Source organism: Phalacrocorax aristotelis, chromosome 8 (genome assembly GCF_949628215.1).
Source record: "Phalacrocorax aristotelis chromosome 8, bGulAri2.1, whole genome shotgun sequence".
NCBI lineage: Eukaryota > Metazoa > Chordata > Aves > Suliformes > Phalacrocoracidae > Phalacrocorax > Phalacrocorax aristotelis.
The window spans coordinates 18,533,219-18,550,049 of NC_134283.1; the positions used below are offsets into that span (position 1 = coordinate 18,533,219).

Here is a 16,831-nt window from a genome sequence, read left to right on the forward strand (position 1 = left end):
CTCAAACAGAGCAAGTACTTAATTTAGACAATGTTAAGCGCTGCATAGAAACCACTCAAGTTATCCTTAACAGTACATTAATCTAATCATTTGGTATATGATAGCATATTACTTGAAGTCTTTGTCTATTCCCTGAAGTGCTAAGAAGTTGTTCTCAAAGGGAACAGGGAAAGGTTATTATATGACAAGTGGCTTTAGCTTGTTAGATAAAAACAAAAGACAAAAACCACCCCACAAAAACCAAAACACCCACCACACCACTCCCCACCCTCCCCAAACAGCACACCACGTTTATATATGAAATCACTGCAACTTGTTGCTAGATAGTAGGGTTTGCATTAATGCCATCAGTACAGATGTGAGGAGCCAATGAAAAAGCAGCCCAGCTGTAAAGGGTTAACATTACAGGTTTTGATAGAAAAATCCTGTTAGGCAAGAATAAGGCATTAAGCTAGGCTATGATACTAGCAAGATGCCTGTGAAAAGTAAAAGATCCTGTCCTGAGCTCATACGTCCTCTAGAAAGGTCTTCCTGTGTGCAGAACAAAACTGCATTTAATCAGTCCCTTCAGTACACCCTGTTATCCCATTCACAGCCTGAAGACGTATGCAGGCAAGTACACGTCACCAGGTGCTCCCATTCGGTTCCAGTCTTTGCTAAATGTCTACAATAGAGACAAAGGGGGACAAAAGCTAGATCACGGTTTCTTTTTATTTTCAGATGCCACTATTAACACATATTAGTCAAGCTATCCTAAGTAATCCCCTAGACACCTAGGGAATCTAAAATCCTCAAAGATTTTATTAGCTCAAGAGACCACCATTAAAAGCTTTAATTTTAGTGTTTATGTAACAGAAGTCTTACAAGCCTGACATTCTGCTTTCACCCTGTCAGACTAATGTGCGCTTTAGTGACAATATCCATTTACAAATCAATAACACATCATACATCGTCCCCAGCTTTAATTCTGGAAAGTGCTAAATGGAGTCAATGAACCATCTATTTACAATTTCCAATCCTAGTATATTTACAATAGAAATCAAAGTATTTTAAAACCATTAAATATAGTGTTTACCTCTGCTATATTAGTTTACATGAACACAGCTTATCTCTGGCATCATATTTCCAATGCTAATATTTATGCCAGTAATTTTTTTAAAAAATTGCTATTCCTGGAGGGAAAAAATAAAAGCTTAAAAACCAACCCAAAACCTCCAGGCATTTCAGAGCCCTGAGGAATTACCCACCCTAGACAGTCTTCAGGTAGAAGTACTGCAGTGTTCGAGAGAGACTTTCAAACTCCAGGCAAGCCTTTACAACCTAATGCATATGTAAAACATTAAGAGTCAGTAAACCATTGAACGGGTTTACTGGAGTCACTGCTACCATTCAGTTTCTACTAATCCGTAGTCAAGAAGGAAACGGCTGCTTTGCTGCTTCTCCTTCCATTACATTCCCTCCACCTACAGAAAGTGTTTTGTGCATCACAGTCCAGAAGAGCTAAGTAGGCATCGTCTTTTCTTCCTTGCTGAAAGGCTGAACTGAGCCAGGCTTTACCCATGACAGGCCAGAAACATGCATGTTTTTGCAGTGCTGATCTTCTGGCTTCTTCTAGGTAGAAGAAAGTTAAAGTCAGAATTATTAGACACCCCAAACCCTCTTAAGTCCCTCCCCATCAGTTTTACCTTTGGCAAATACAAGCATAAAAGAAGCTAGCATCATTTTCTCTCCTCAAAGAGGACCAGAAAACTGGCTACTAGTTTAATTTCTGTGAGTGCATGTGGCATCTGTAGAACCACCCTGACACTACAGGAGAGTTTGAATGATTTGGTTCATGTACTGCTACCCCATCATACTGTAAAGATTAAAAGATACTCTTGGACTAGGCCCTTTTGCTTGAAGGCCAGGCCCAGCACCACTGTGCTGCTATTTGCCAAATTTCTTTGTTCTACAGGAAGAAGTGTCAATCTGAATCAAAACATTCCTATCTAATCCTGATGTTTTAATGACACCCCATCCTTGTGATGCTGGGCATACTGTGGAGAAGTACTCTACCCGGCCGAAGGCTTCTGAACATAAAGCAGCAACTGACCCCTGTGCAATACCATGGATTCTTTCCAAGGACAGTCCTTCCCTTCCCTGGGCATTTATCATGGTTAAATGCTTGAACAGTAACTATTTCTACCCAACACAATAAAACTAACATTTGAGACTACTGCAATTGAAAAGACAAAAAAAAACTTCCAATTGAGGGAGAAAGGTGCAACTTCAGGCATCTGTACTCTTAAAGGACTTTAAGACGATTAATAAATTAGATACCTACTCTAGCGGCTCAAAGAAACAGAATAGCTTGCAGGTTTTTTGCATAGGAGGAAGTAGCCCTGCTTCCACACTGCTACAGGCTCATTGGATCATCTGTGTGCCCACTACATCAAACCTGGAATGACACATCAAGTTCTAGAAAGGGATAATTATGCGAGTAGGCTTTGTCATACTATGGGAAGCCTTTTGCCTGACAAAGTAAATTAAGTCAGCAAGTAAACTGAGCCTACAACAACTTCTGTCCCTCCCCATGCTTTGTGTAAAAGGTGACACTGTGTGACAGAATTGCCATAACGCATCAGACAACAGCAAACAAGAGGGATCAGTTAGGCTTGAGCCTGGCAGAGTAGCACCTGCCTATCACATGCTGCACACAGGACATCATTAGCAAAAGCCACATGCTCTGTGGCGAACCGGGACATCACAGCCCTTCCTGGGCTACAGTTCTAAAACTGCCTAGTTGTTTCCCAAGGCACAGGAATTACAAGGGTAGTAAATAAGGATGGAAGGTTGCAGAAGAAAGAAGAGACAGCATACGTGATTAGGGAACTTCCTTTTAAAGGAAGGGAAAAGAACATTCTTGGCTACACTGACGTTTTGGAACAAATCTCCTAAGGCACAGAAGTTTGGCCATTCCTGCTATCAACAAATTACTCACAGAACTACAGGTTGGAAGAGGCCTCAAGAATCATCTACACAGGCTAGACAAGATGGCCCAGCACCCTGTCCAGACAACCCTTGAAAGTGTCCAATGTGGCCAAGTCAACCACTCCCCTGGGGAGATTATTCCAATGGTTGACTGTCCTCACTGTGAAATATTTCCCTCTGGTGTCCAATCAGAATCTCCCCAAGAGCAACTTGTGTCCGTTCCCCCTTGTCCTCTCCATGTGATTCTTTGTAAAAAGGGAGTCTCCATCTTCTTTGTAGCTGCCCCTTAAGTACTGGTACACGTGATGAGATCCCCTCTGAGCCTCCTTTTCTCAAGGCTGAACAAACCCAGTTCTCTCAGCCTATCCTCATCTGGCAGGCTTCCCAGTCCTTTGACCATTTGGTGGCCCTTCTCCGGACCCCTTCCAGCCTGTCCACATCCTTTCTGTACAGCGGGGACCAGAACTGTACACAGTACTCCAGGTGTGGCCTGACAAGCGCTGAGTAGAGCGGGATGACGACTTCTTTCTCTCTGCTGGCGATGCCCTTTTTGATGCAACCCAGCATCCTGTTGGCCTTCCTGGCCGCAGCAGCACACTGTTTGCTCATGTTGAGCTTTCTGTCCACCAGGACCCCCAGGTCCCTTTCCACAGAGCTGCTCTCCAGCCAGGTGGATCCCAGTCTGTACTGCACTCCCGGATTATGTTTTCCCAGGTGCATGACCTTACACTTGTCCTTGCTGAACTTCATAAGGTTCTTGCTGGCCCACTCCTCCAGCCTATCCAGATCTCCCTGCAGAGCAGCTCTCCCTCTGGAGTGCCTACTTCCCCACTCAACTTGGTGTCATCAGCAAACTTCATCAGGCTACACTTGATGCCGTTACCCAGATCACTTATAAAGATGTTGAATAACATTGGGCCCAATATCGATCCCTGGGGGACTCCACTTGTGACAGGTTGCCAGTTTGAAAGAGCCATTTATCACCACCCTTTGGGTGCGGCCTGTCAGCCAGTTCCCCACCCACTGCACAGACCAATCGTCTAGGCCATAACGCATTAATTTCTCTAGGAGGAGGCCACAGGGAACCGTTATCAAACTCCAGCAACTAAAGTACCATATGTGTAATAGTTACTGAAGATATTAGTTTTCACTTAAAGAAATTAATATGCATCTCCAAAGAAAATGGATGAAAGAAAAGCCATCACTGGCATTATATTTGCTGTCGGTCTCTGAGACAAAGTCATAACCCTTCCATTTCAAGCACCTCAACTTGCTCTTTCTCTTTAGGTCTTCAATTTAAAGGATAAGAAATAAGGAGGTAGAAAATGAAGGAGAAGGGTGGGGGGGAGGGGAAGAGTCAAAAGTATTATTTTAAGTTTTTATAAGAACATATCAGGAAGTCAGATCTGATCAAAATATTTTCCTTTGTGTTCTAAGACTGGACAAAGGCCACCTGACCTCAAGCCATGCTGTGATTCTGGCAGATGGGAACATTGCTACACTGAGTTTATAGGCAGCATATTTTATTAAGATCAGTGTAGAAATCTCATTCATGCCACAAGACACACAAGAACATTTAAAGCTTGCAGCAAGGAAGACTGAAGTTTGACTAACAAAAAAGTGTATTTCTTTTTTAAATTTTTAATTACCAGAAAAGCAGCAAACCACACCACAGCTCTAGTGCAAGGAGCCCAAGTTAGTAACTACCACATTCAGAGTGCATTTCCTTGCCAGTCCCGCAAAGATACCAGCCACCATTTCAGAATCCCTACGCACTGCAAGTGGATTGACTTGTCATGCCACTCAATGCAGATTCGGAACTCCTGTGTGCCAGCTCTTGTCAAGTGCAAAGAAACAATTAAAAAACAAATCCCCAAACAAACACACACTCCCAAAACCGAAGGTGTTGCTCAGGTGAAAGCTATATGAACCAACATGGTCTTGCTATATCAGTAAGAGTGCTTTGTGACAGAAGTAACTCTAAGCACCCTTCAGTCAGCTGTCTTATTAGACATCAGTAGCATTAGAGATGTGAGCAAGGTACTCACTCTGCTTGTGCTGCTTCCAAAAGCTTGCAATGAGAAGAAAGCCCTGAAGCTTTGATTCAGTACTGAAAGATCTCTCAACAGAAGAGAATAAAGTTGGGGACTGTCAGGTTATTTAGAAGCAGTAACAGTCATGACAAGCACAGGACAAGCTAATAGGCAAGTCTGCGAATGTCTTCTTTACCCTTCTTCCCTCCCTTCCATCCCTAAACAAAAAAAATTGCCAAGTGTGTCAACAATTGTACTAACAAAGCTTTCTAGCTGGCTAAATGATTAATTGCTTAACACTGAAGTTAGAACAGTGACACAACCACTTATCCATCTCAGCACACCTGCTGACCCAAAAGAAGGGTGGAATAAGGTCTGTCTTGTATACGTTCACCACCAAGAGACAGAGAACCTTTACTCCCTTATCAGGCAATAAATGCTTACTATAGTGAGAAGCTGGACTTTGCACATACCTTCTGAGTCAACATCTTCTCTCTAGCTTCATCATGTATAGCTGGATTCCATGGAGAAAAACTACGGAGAAAGTAAAGTTATTTCTCATTCTATTTTTACAAACTACAGCATAGACAGAGGAGCAATTTTCCTTGGTTTAGCTTGTTGAATTTCAAGTAAGCTACAAGTCTGAGTTTTCAGTGTTAAAACATACAATTAAGACCTAAATTCACATTGTCATGGACCTTTTCAACAAGAAACATTTAAGTTTTTGTTTGCAATGAGAATTCAGCAATTCAGCATGTGTTTCATGAAATATGACCCATATTCACTATGGAGCTGGTTGTCCCATCCCCCATGCAGCCAAGTTTAAAAGTATTTTAAAAGTATGACCAAAGCTATAGTCATGCAAACCGAGTTCAAGAAAGCCCAAAAGCAATATTTATTCCTTGGGTATCTCTACTTGAGGGAGGTAGGGTGGTTTTGGGGCTTTTGTTTGGGCAGTTTGTTGTTTTTTGGTTTTTTTTTTTAAGTCTTGGTTGCTTAGTGAGAAGCCAGTAAACACAAGTGTCTGACTATATTTAAGATACACTCAATACTAAACAGAAGGAAATGAGGGTAGGAATATTCAAAGTATTGCTATAAACCTAAGACAAAACCAGGTCAGTCGATGTAGCAGAGAGAGGCTTCAAAGCAACTATACCAAAACTTGTTCTCAAAACATTAGGACATGATGAATTTGCTCATGGTACTTACATGATTGCATAGGGATCCTCTATTTTAGGTTGATCAAATAGATGACTGCTGCATATTTTCACACTGTCCACCACTTTGCTTTTGAACAACTGAATATCTTTTTCATACCTGCAAGAGAAGAAATAATAATAATTGCAAGGAGGCACAGGTTCGCTTGAGAAGTGCAGACAGACCCGACAAAGCCTCAACTTTACTTCCTAGTACAACCAGCTCTAGAGGTTGAGACCATGAACTGATAAATAATTTTACAAATCTTTTTCCTGCAAGTCTATGCAAAAGTCTCCTAAGAGACCATGTCTATACACATGGAAGATACTTACAGCACTGCAGCCTCAGGGTTCAGAGGACTAGTTGTATCAATCTTGTAGAAGACTCTGCGAGCATACATTAATACTTGCCATATGTGATTATGATTTCGCCTAAAAAGAACAAAACAAATTAAGAAAGGAACAAACTACTTTCAAGTTATACATCGATACGTTGCCACTAACCTCCATTTTGCAAATGCTCTCTTTACATCCAGTTCACCAGATAAAGGATCTACTAGTGGATGGAAGACAGGCAGATCGAAAACCAAGCGCTGCATTAGAAAAAGGAAATTCATTATGACAACTTCAATCGTAACGTTAAAACCACTGGGTGAAGGTCTGTCAGCTACTGCTTCCAAATACTCATTAATTGTTACTGTATTAAAAGAAGGCAACCTGAAGTGATTTATACCAGCTGTGAAACTGTAACCCAACACACCCATGTTACATGCAGGGTCTTGCCCTCTCTCACATGCTTGTCACCAAATCAGGAAACTAATCAGGCTTAACTGCACAAGTACTAGTGCCAACACAGGTAATAATATCAGATAAGATCAGATTAAAGGAGTTTTCCTGGTTTAGCTATTTGTGACTGAAGGTTTTTAACATACTTGAGCTACAATCAATACCTATTTTACCCTACACGTTTTTAAGTAAACTGCAGCGACACCACGGTGTCTTCAGTTCTCTACAGCTAGCTTCCCCTGGTGTTCATGTGTTCTTCCAAAAGAAAACTTAGTTTCAACAGGGAAGTTTTAAAGTCCTATATTAACAAAAGAAGGATGGCTGTATGAGAGATACTGAAGTCTAATCTTTGAAAGAATTTCCTACTCGCTCTGTCCTGTTAAAGACAAAAGCTTTACACAAAACTTGACACGAAGCAGACAGCTTCATGACATAGCAACTCGATCTCAGCTACAGCAGTTACATACACCTGTCCCTCAATCTTCCTCTGAGAGAAATCTGGCCAAGAGGGCCGGCCGCCCACTCTGCTCCAGAGAGTCATATTGGCACAAGAATTTTTTTTCCCCAATTCTTTAATTGATGTAATAACTTGGACACTTTTCCCTAAGGAGAAATAAAGAAAGCAGAGATGGAAGGTTAACACCATACTATCTAACTCCCTCTCCCTTTGTTTCACCAACTTCCTCCTCAGGTTCTTTTAGTTCTTTGTTTCAATGTAATTTAGAAGAGAGACAGGCAAGCACAGCACAGGTGCCTGGATTTTATGTTCCATTACATCACTACTCAGAATCTGTATACTTCTTTAAGTGTTTCAATGTCAACTTCCTTGCCAAGGAAGTAACAGATCAAGAGTTGAGGTAAAGAACTGGTTGATACTCTAACACTTCTAACCTCAGAAGTTCACTCTATACCAGCCTCAGTAATCAGAGTAACACGATTCCTCCACAGACATTAGGAAATATGTACAAGACACTGCAAATGAGCCCAGCCAACTGAACAAAACCAGTTCAAGGAAATGAGAAGCTAACTGGTGTAATAAAAAGTCACACTTAGAATGCCGGAAAACAAGAGAAACCCAAGACACACACAATCACTTACCGGGCAGTCTCCATCTGGGTAATTATCAGGAATATACACAGTAAATTTAAACACACCATCCTGGTAGAGCCCGTGTCTTATGAATATTACACCAAACCACACTGTAAGTGAAAAAGTTTGCTTGAGTGAAAGAATTTAAAAATATATATAGATAAAAATCTTAAAAGTTTAAGTTTAACTTACTTAATGCTGATCGGTAAGATGGCTGCACATAAACACCCGGCAATTTCTGCTTTACAACCAAGGTACTGCAATTAGAATCAGTATTTAGAACAGCTCCACAACTACACTAAACCTACAAAAAGCTAACAACAGTGAACCCAGAATGTACTAATAGCTTAAAAATAGCTTAACAGGACTTCACAAACTTACAATCACTTCCCAAGGGCAGACTGCTCACAGAGGTGGTGGCAGAAAACTAGTGAAACTATATTATTTCTCTCTTGCTTTTCCTACCCCTCCACTTAACGAGTTACTAACAGGCAACATTATTTCTCCTGATAAACCTGTAAGTAGAAATAAATTCTTCCCCCAGTAGATGCATTTAAGACCTGTCAGTACTGAAGTTTCCACCTCTCTATTGAATCCTCAGTTTCAAAGCAAAGAATAATAATTTAAAAAGCAATTAAGTAATTTTGAATGAAGATTTGCAGTCAATTATACTTAATTCTGAAATGTGACCAAAGCTTTAACTTAAATTTTAAACAAGTAGTTTTCCAGTTTTAGATGAGACTATGCTGCAGGTCAAACAGAAATTACACTAGCAACTGACAAAAAGAGAGATAATAAAAAGGACAATCAAGAAGCAGGATATATTAAGAGATCTGGAACGAGTGATTCCAGGCTTCTCAATAACAGAATGGACCAAGTAATTTCCCAAAGTTGCACTTATTTGCTATTTCACTTCCTGTGATGATAATCCAAGTCACAATCTTTGGTCATCAATGACCAGTGCACTGCGAAAAGAGTTTCTCCCTCTCCCTTTGCCTTTTACGGACGTCCATTTGATAATCAACAGTACTACTGGGGCAAAATGTGCTATTTTTACTATTTTTCAAATCAATGGAAGTTGCTAATAAGCTTAACCAGCTGTAGTTGCATGATATGCAGATCCTATTGAACACTATAAATTATAAACCTAATTATTTACTTCATAAGTTTTCCAGTTACTTGGCATATAGGCCCATTAAACTGAACTCCACATGCTTGCACAAATAATCTTAAAGCAACATATTAACACAGTTCTCTGCTTACAATTTTTATAATATACATTATTATTTCCCTAATAATGAATTTGTTAAACTAGGAGTTTACATTATGATACCAATATATTTTTGCATGCTGCAGAAGAAAAAAACATCTTTCTTGAATTAAGAAGTCAGGGTCCGTTCCCTGAAAAAAAAGAATTAATTTTTTGAAAGTTCTCACTTTCAATTTAATGGTTAAATGTGAACTGAGACTTAGTGTTGCATAAGGACACCAGGAATTTCATGGCAAAAGGCACTACGTATTTGAGAATCCAGCACATCTATTACAGAGGAAGTCCCTTCAGCTTTGTAGCACAGAACAGTTTAAGTAACTTTAGATAACTACAAAGTTTTGTAGACAAAGAGATTTGTATGCTCCCACAGCAGTCTACAAATCACTAGATTGGATCAAATGCAACTGATCCAGACAAAGCTATTTAAATCACACTAACTCCTCCTGTTTAAGTTTCATGTTAAATATCACTGAAAGACAGGAAAGAATAGTCTTCCTAATATCCATTTAATAAGCCGTATCAGGTGGCATTCAAGTGTTTCATGTAACAACTGAAGGAACCTCTCACATCCTAACTCCATTAGGCAGTGCCATACATTCATAACCATCTTCCCACGAGACATCTGCTTGCTTCTATTTTAATACTTGTTTTAAAAATCCAGTATTTCTGGCCAAAAAGCTACTAGGATAACTACTCATGATGCCTAAACCCGAAACATGGTTACTTGAAGACTAAGCAATATAGTAATTCAGAGAATCACATCAAAACACACCCCTTAAGATCTCATCTCATTTTCCTCTTCCCTGCTATCTCAACAAATTGAGGCTGCTGCTCCAGGAAAAGTTTTGAGGAACTTAACCTTTACTGCCTTCTTCAAGGACTAAGGCAAAGACACCATGCAAGAACTAGATCCCTGCACATTTTTTCCCCACTGAAGCGTAAGCCCAGAGACCTAAAAGAGACAAAGTGAAAACCTACAATTCTGCAAGGAGAGAATACTCTAAATAAAAAGGCCCATAAGAAGCATGTGTTCCATTTGTCGACTGGGACGATGTGGCAGGTGAAGCGGGCTTGGTTATTGGCACAGCATTCTTTGGAATAGAAGGCAACTGTTTCTTTGTAGAGGCTCGTAGAGGACTGGTTCGCAGCTCTCCACTCAAAGGTTTCTCTTCAGCATCAGGTCTCTGTTAGATTAGAAGAGAACCACAAGATTACAGGCTGTATTTCCATAAACATTTAACACATGAATGTATTTTAACACAGGTTTAAACCCAACCTTGCTAATTAAAAGTTTGGCCAATGAAACATATCTCTGGTTTCAATGTTCTATTGCTTGGGGGGCGGCGTCTCTTTCGGGTTTGTTTTTAAATAGACTTCTGTTCAATCAAACCTAGCCTACACATACAAAAGTAATCAATGCTGAACAGGAAAGCTGCAGATCAGGGCAAATGCTTAAGGAAGCTTACATGTATTTAGAAACTGGAACCAGGTAGTACGTAACATCAGCTTAGACGTCAATCTATTTCTAGCACAGAGCACACCAAGATAAATCACTTCCACTGACAATCATCCTCACATTCTAGACTTCGAAGAGACTTTGAAAGTAGCATAGTAAAGCTGAGATGAAATAAGAACTTCCTACAGAAAACTTCACGTATTTCACTTCCTGCCTGTGGTTAAGACACCAATATCGCTCTCAGCACTGATCACATAGCCCACTCCCACTGTGGGAGAATCACCGCTTGACAGTGTCATCAAGTCCAGTTTAAACAGTTTTGCTATAGCAGCCTTTTGATGCCTATGCTGCCTTTTATTAAAAAAGAAAAACAAACAATATTTCCTACATAATTGGTCACTGCTAGAGAAGACTGTACAGTGTACAGACCTCAAAATCATTCTATAGATTCCCAAGACAAAACCTGCAGGCTACAGACTTGTGATTAGGCTAGTTCTGGTGACTAAAGGCATGGTTTAGGCTATAGTGTTTTGAAGCACTTGATACTTGGACTAGTAACAATACCTACGTCACCAGCATCGTCCACAAAGTTATATAATTTTCCCTAGCACTGAACACCTGAGAATCAATTAAGCCTAGAACTGTTGTTCTAAACACACATTCTAAAGCAGAAATAGCATTACGGAGGCGTTGTTTTGTCACATGCAATACCTAAGGTCTCTATAAGACAGTAAACAAATGTCCTAAAATACAAATGTTTCAACCATTTGAACAAGTTTGTTTTATCTTTCCTATTTAAAGAAGCTTCGGGTAAGAAAAGTCAACAAATTCTGGAGTAGATGCCATCCACAGTCACATTCCAGTTCACACAGCTCAAAGCTAGCTTACATTTTAATTGAAGATCATCACAATCCTTGGGATAAAACACACACTCCAACTGTATTTGTAGAATGTCTGATGGTCTTTTCCAGAACCGATTACTGGCCCTCAACACATGTTAACACCTTACAGCATCCATTCATTATCTACCTTGCGCACAGAACTTGTAGACATGCTCCAGAAAGGGTTCATAACGTGTATTCCAAATAAAGGAGTGCAAATCTTCAGTGTCTTCAGAGTGTCCTCAGGCCTCTCTGGTTTATACCCTAAAAACACACAGAATGAATATGCATTCTAACAGATAAACAGGACTCTATATGTAAAGAGGATTCAGATCTAAATCTGCAGCCAGCTCTGTATTTCTGTAACTTCAGAAGAAGACTCCTTGTAGTTAAGAATAAAAATAGTTAAAACTGCCAAAGCTCTATTATATATTAGACTCCAGGACAATAATATAGTTGTCTGTGAAATAATTTTTGCGCATGAACCTGTCTTCTTTCTGCCAGAAAGACACTCTAGATTCTCCATTCCACATTTTTTCTTGCCAACGGGAAAGAGAGACTATCTATTGGCTCAGCACAGTCAAGGAAGATCTTTTACACATGCAAATATTAAAGAGTTATCACTCCACCGTTCAAGTCCAGCACCAGACAGTACTACAATGGCTTACTCTTGTAGTTACAGTTAAGCGTTGCTCCCTGCTTACAGTGCTGACTTTGCATGTTTCTTAAGTCCCCCAGTTTGAAAAAAATCTCTGCCATTCCTCATGAGAGATGATGCTCCCATGGAGTCTGCATCATGTACATGTCATTTGTTTTCACCTGCATTGGAACATCACCAGGAATAGACAAAGCCACAGAACACAGTAGTTTTTCTGTAGCTTATTTACTAGTTTAATTATGAGCAATATGGTTAGCGCTCTTTAGATCAGCAGATCAATAACAAGGACTTCAGCAGTATTTGGAGTTCCAGCATGTTATCTACTGTATATATCCTTGCTCTTCTTTTTCTCTCTTTTTTTTTTAAACTCTTGCTATTGTTTGTACAAGAGTTCTCACCTACAGCACCTCTTGCCTGGCACAGCCTATTTCTACCACTCTTTTTCCTCCATTTCTAGTTTCCCTTCCCCTCCCAGCCCCATTTCTGGCTACATTAACTAAGGTTTTGAGGCAATTCACTTTATTCAATTTCTTTATTAAGAAGTCACAAAACATTGACCAATGCAATTCATAGCATGTCAGAGAAATAAAAAGAAAGGTACAGGCTTCTATTGTGGTCAACACTAAGTTTTTCTACAGTAAGCAAGGCATCACCTGTTCACCCATTGCTTTGATTAGTTTATAGAGAAAATGGTTACCTTATGATAAAAAGTCTTCCTAAAAGGAAAATAAATGCCAGTCTTGTTAAAAGAGAAAAGCAAGCCAGATAATTTATCCAAAGAAAGTCTAGCAACACTAAATTTTTAAAAGAAACATTGACATCAGTCATAGGTATCCTTCTGGACTACGTAGCAGCCAAGCATTCAAAAAAAATACAAGCACCATTCAAAGAAGAGATGAAAATAATTTTACTTCCCCACCCCAAAATAATCCCAAACATTCCAGTACACATGATTCCTCCAGATATTTTTCTTCTTCAGCAGCCAGGCAGTCTCACATCATTCTGAGCCACTGAGAACAGAAAGTCAGAGCACAGCAACAACACAGGGGCATGCCCTTTGATAGCAGTGAGAAAAAGTTTTCACTTCTCCCCATCTCCTGTCTGAAAAGCAGGGCCATGCCAGAGGGCTACACTATTGGCCTTTTCTCTCCCATTAAACTCAGCCAGGCTAAGTAAGACAGCAAGACACTAGGCTAGGAAGGTACAAGACAATTCCTTGGGAAACTTCAGTTTAACCAGAGGGTGGAAGATCTGACACACAAAGGGCACCAGAGCACTATGGCTTTGACAAGCAAGAAAAGTGCTGGAAGCTGAGGTACAGGTCGGAAGACAATTAGCTGGAATCTGGAGTGATTTTGGGTGGGATTTTTTTTAATTTTCCTTAGTTTCATTTGGGCTGGTGTTTTTTTAAGATGAGGTAATACAAGTTGCATTATTCCAGAACCAGAAATACGAGGTACTAGAGTTGAACAGGACAAAGAATGAGGTATGTATGTAAAAAACAGCCTAACCCATTACCAGTGAGACAGGGAACTGATCTAGAAGTTTGATAACCGGTGCTGCATGGAGTTCAGTCACTGACCCCACCTTTCAGAAAGCATCTACACATCTCAGTACTCTTCCAGCTTTGTAGAAAAGTTTTTCGTTCTAGAGATACCCATTTACAGACCATTAAGGATGGTTTACAAGTCTGAATAAAACATCTTAGCTCTAGCCAAATGACCAAATAACTTCCAGAGACTCTCCTGCACAGAGATCTTTTATCCAGTTGTCTGCCAGTAATAAATGTCCTAAACTTCTTGTTAAACTGTCTCCAGTCTCCTTCACCTGCTAAAATACTATTTATGATGGAAAATTAAGAACCTCAGAGTACCAGCTTCACAGAGAAAGGATTTTCAAGGTATTTTAGATTTTGTTTATTTCAAACCACACTCACTCCTTTCTAGCTATGCTACATGGACATGGAGAATTATTTCAGTACAGGAAACCTATCTGCAACTGCTTATGCCCTCACCTCAGAATTTACTATCCCACATCAATTACATGAATAATTAAGAAAATTAAAAAACAGATCAAGTAACAGCCCATTTAATTAAGTTAGACTGTCTATCCTACTTCTCCATATGCAGAATGTCTGCAGCAGACAAGGAGAACGAAGTCCCAATATCATTAAGTGGAATTTCTAGAGAGTTTAGTCATTCAATCTTACACAGGGCTACAATATCTACTACAAGGTATCTACTAACACAGTAGCTTATAGTGCTGTAACTACTGAAGCCATCTGCAACCCAATACACTCTCCTCATTTTATGAAAAGGTAATAAATACACTTGAAATCATCACTTTCTTTCCTTTCACATTGTCATCGTTCACAGCGCCTCACTTAAGAGGAGGCTTAATAGCGTGCCACTCAACAATGTTCTAGTTTCTACTCCTGCAAGAATAGAAAGTAACAGCAACCCTCCTAAGCAGTCCTTCTCCCATGGGCTTTTTAGAGAGATCTTTTTCACTAGTATTTTTCTTTTAGTATAACAGCAATTAAAAGAATGCAAAACACAAACTTAGAAAGAAACATTATTTCAAATGCTGCTTCTTGGAAAGGCCTTCTAACTCCTACACAGCACCACATCACTAAGGTTCCATCACAACCAGACCAAGAAAGCCCCTGCCACCAAGCATAACGTTACATCAATGTTTGCCAGCACTGAGATACACAATACACAAGGGCAGTCAGAGCAAGTGCAAACTCATGCAGTACTTCATCCTTACTCTAAAAAGCTTCAAAACACCCAAAGTTAACACCAACAAAAGTCAAAATTTTAAGTATTTTGCTTTTGCACCTTTTCCTTCTCTACACTAGGTAGTCACGTTAATGATTACTTTTATTATTTATACCTACTATCGTATCACGTGTCATACTTTTTCCCCATCATCATCAGGGTCATTAGTTTGAATGCAACACTAAACCAATTCAATACCTTCACCTGCCAGGAACCGAGCACTTTTCTAAATATCTTCTGGAAATACAATTCCTCAACAAGAAAAAAACTTTACAGGCAACCACATATTTATGAAACATAAAAATTTGTGTTTTTTTTAATGCAGCTGATTCCCTACCCAAGAGGGAACCGAGCCACTCCTTAACTTGAGAATAAACAGAATTGGCTAGGCAGAGCACTAGAGAACAACAATATTATACATTTGCCCAGTGACTGTAACTGTCAGTTGACACCAGAACCGATTTCTTCTTGGCAAACCTATAGGCGACCTCCTTAGGGCCCAAGGACTTCACCAGCCCACACCTTCACCTATGGGACAGCACGGGAGCTGCTGCAGGAATGCTAGCAGCCACCCCAAACGCTCACCAGTCAAGCCTGTTTGCCGACTCTTCCTCTGCAGATGGGTTACACCTTTCATACCAACACCTGCTGCTGTGACTCCTGTCCCCTAACGCCCTTCTCAAGGAAGCTACAGTCTACACCAGCGACAGCAGCTCTCGTACCACGGCCAACAGGTTAAAACACACAAGGTGACGACCTGCCGAGTTCCACGGGACTGCCGGGCTTCCAGAGGGGACTGTCGGCTGGGGGAGACCTGGCGGGTCACGGGGAGAAAAGAAACAGTTGCGCGAAGCCCCGAGGACCCAGCGGGGCAGGGCCTCCCCGCCGGTATTTCGGGCCAAGCCGCGGCGGCGCCCGGCCCCGCGGAGCGGCGCCGTTCGGCGGGACGCGGAGGGAGGTCCGCGGGCCTCAGCCGTACTGCCGGCTCCAGTCCCGCTGCCGGCCGGCCCCGGGCCCTGGAGGAGAGGGGCAGCGGGATACCGCGGGGGGCGGCGGGGCGAGCCGGGCGCTCCGCGCCGGCGGCAGCTCCTCACAGGGGGAAGAGACGGGCGCCGGCCTAACCCCTGCCGGCGGCAGGTACCAGCCCCGCGGCGCGCGGACGGACAGACCGCACCCCCCGCCACTGCTGCCTCTCAGCGCGGCTGGGGCCACCCTCCCACTCCCGTGGCGAAGGGAACCGACCCCCCGCGACCACCGCTAGCGCTACGCCCGGGAAGGAGAAGGCGGAGCCGGGTGCCCGCCGGTCCCTGCCGTACCGCCGCACTCGTTCGTCGTCGCCGTCGCCCCCCCCTCCACTCCCGCCGCTGCCCCATTTAAAGCCCGCCCCTCGGCATCGCACATCCGGGCCTGCCTGGCCTCCCCCTCGGCCAATCGCTGTCCAGGGCTTCCGGAGAGGCTCTGCGGGGCGGGGCAGTTACGAAAAGCCAGCCAATCATGGCCACGCCCTTCTCGGTGACGTGATAAGGCGGACTCCTCTCCTGTCACGACGCGGGGCGGGCGGCCGCGGAGGATTCCGTCCGGGGGACGAGGACTGGCCCGAGCGCCTGTCCGTCTCGGGGAGGGCGGACCAATGGGGCAGTAGTGACGCACCTGTCACTCTAGCGGGAAGAAAGCGCTGGGGCTGGAGCTTAGGGAAAGAAGTCTCTCTCATG

General features: G+C 42.0%; 1 protein-coding gene across 5 annotated transcripts; it reads right to left on the reverse strand.

Moving 5' to 3' along the window:
• Positions 1–693: 693 nt before the first annotated feature.
• AKTIP (AKT interacting protein) lies at positions 694–16,527 on the reverse strand. 5 transcript variants are annotated; one of them, XM_075101613.1, is made up of 11 exons: positions 16,436–16,518; positions 15,842–15,933; positions 11,830–11,945; positions 10,323–10,528; positions 8,267–8,331; positions 8,084–8,184; positions 6,704–6,792; positions 6,533–6,631; positions 6,213–6,320; positions 5,477–5,537; positions 694–1,611 (listed from the first exon to the last, which is right to left on the reverse strand). In XM_075101613.1, exons 3-11 carry the CDS (start codon positions 11,869–11,871, stop codon positions 1,501–1,503), a joined length of 882 nt encoding a protein of 293 aa, XP_074957714.1. In that variant the 5' UTR covers positions 11,872–11,945; positions 15,842–15,933; positions 16,436–16,518; the 3' UTR covers positions 694–1,500. The 5 variants fall into 5 exon arrangements, with proteins under 5 accessions (XP_074957714.1, XP_074957713.1, XP_074957711.1 ...); XM_075101612.1 differs by having other exon boundaries at positions 694–1,608; positions 15,705–15,933; XM_075101610.1 differs by having other exon boundaries at positions 15,705–15,933.
• Between the last annotated feature and the right edge of the window lie 304 nt (positions 16,528–16,831).

Coding starts and splice junctions, on each gene's coding strand:
- AKTIP (XM_075101608.1), bottom strand. CDS start 16,520: ATGTGCGATGCCGAGGGGCGGGCTTTAAATGGGGCAGCGGCGGGAGTG. Junction 10,529..11,829: donor CTACAAGTTCTGTGCGCAAG/GTAGATAATGAA, acceptor CTAATCTAACAG/AGACCTGATGCTGAAGAGAA. Junction 1,612..5,476: donor AGAAGATGTTGACTCAGAAG/GTATGTGCAAAG, acceptor TCTTCTACCTAG/AAGAAGCCAGAAGATCAGCA.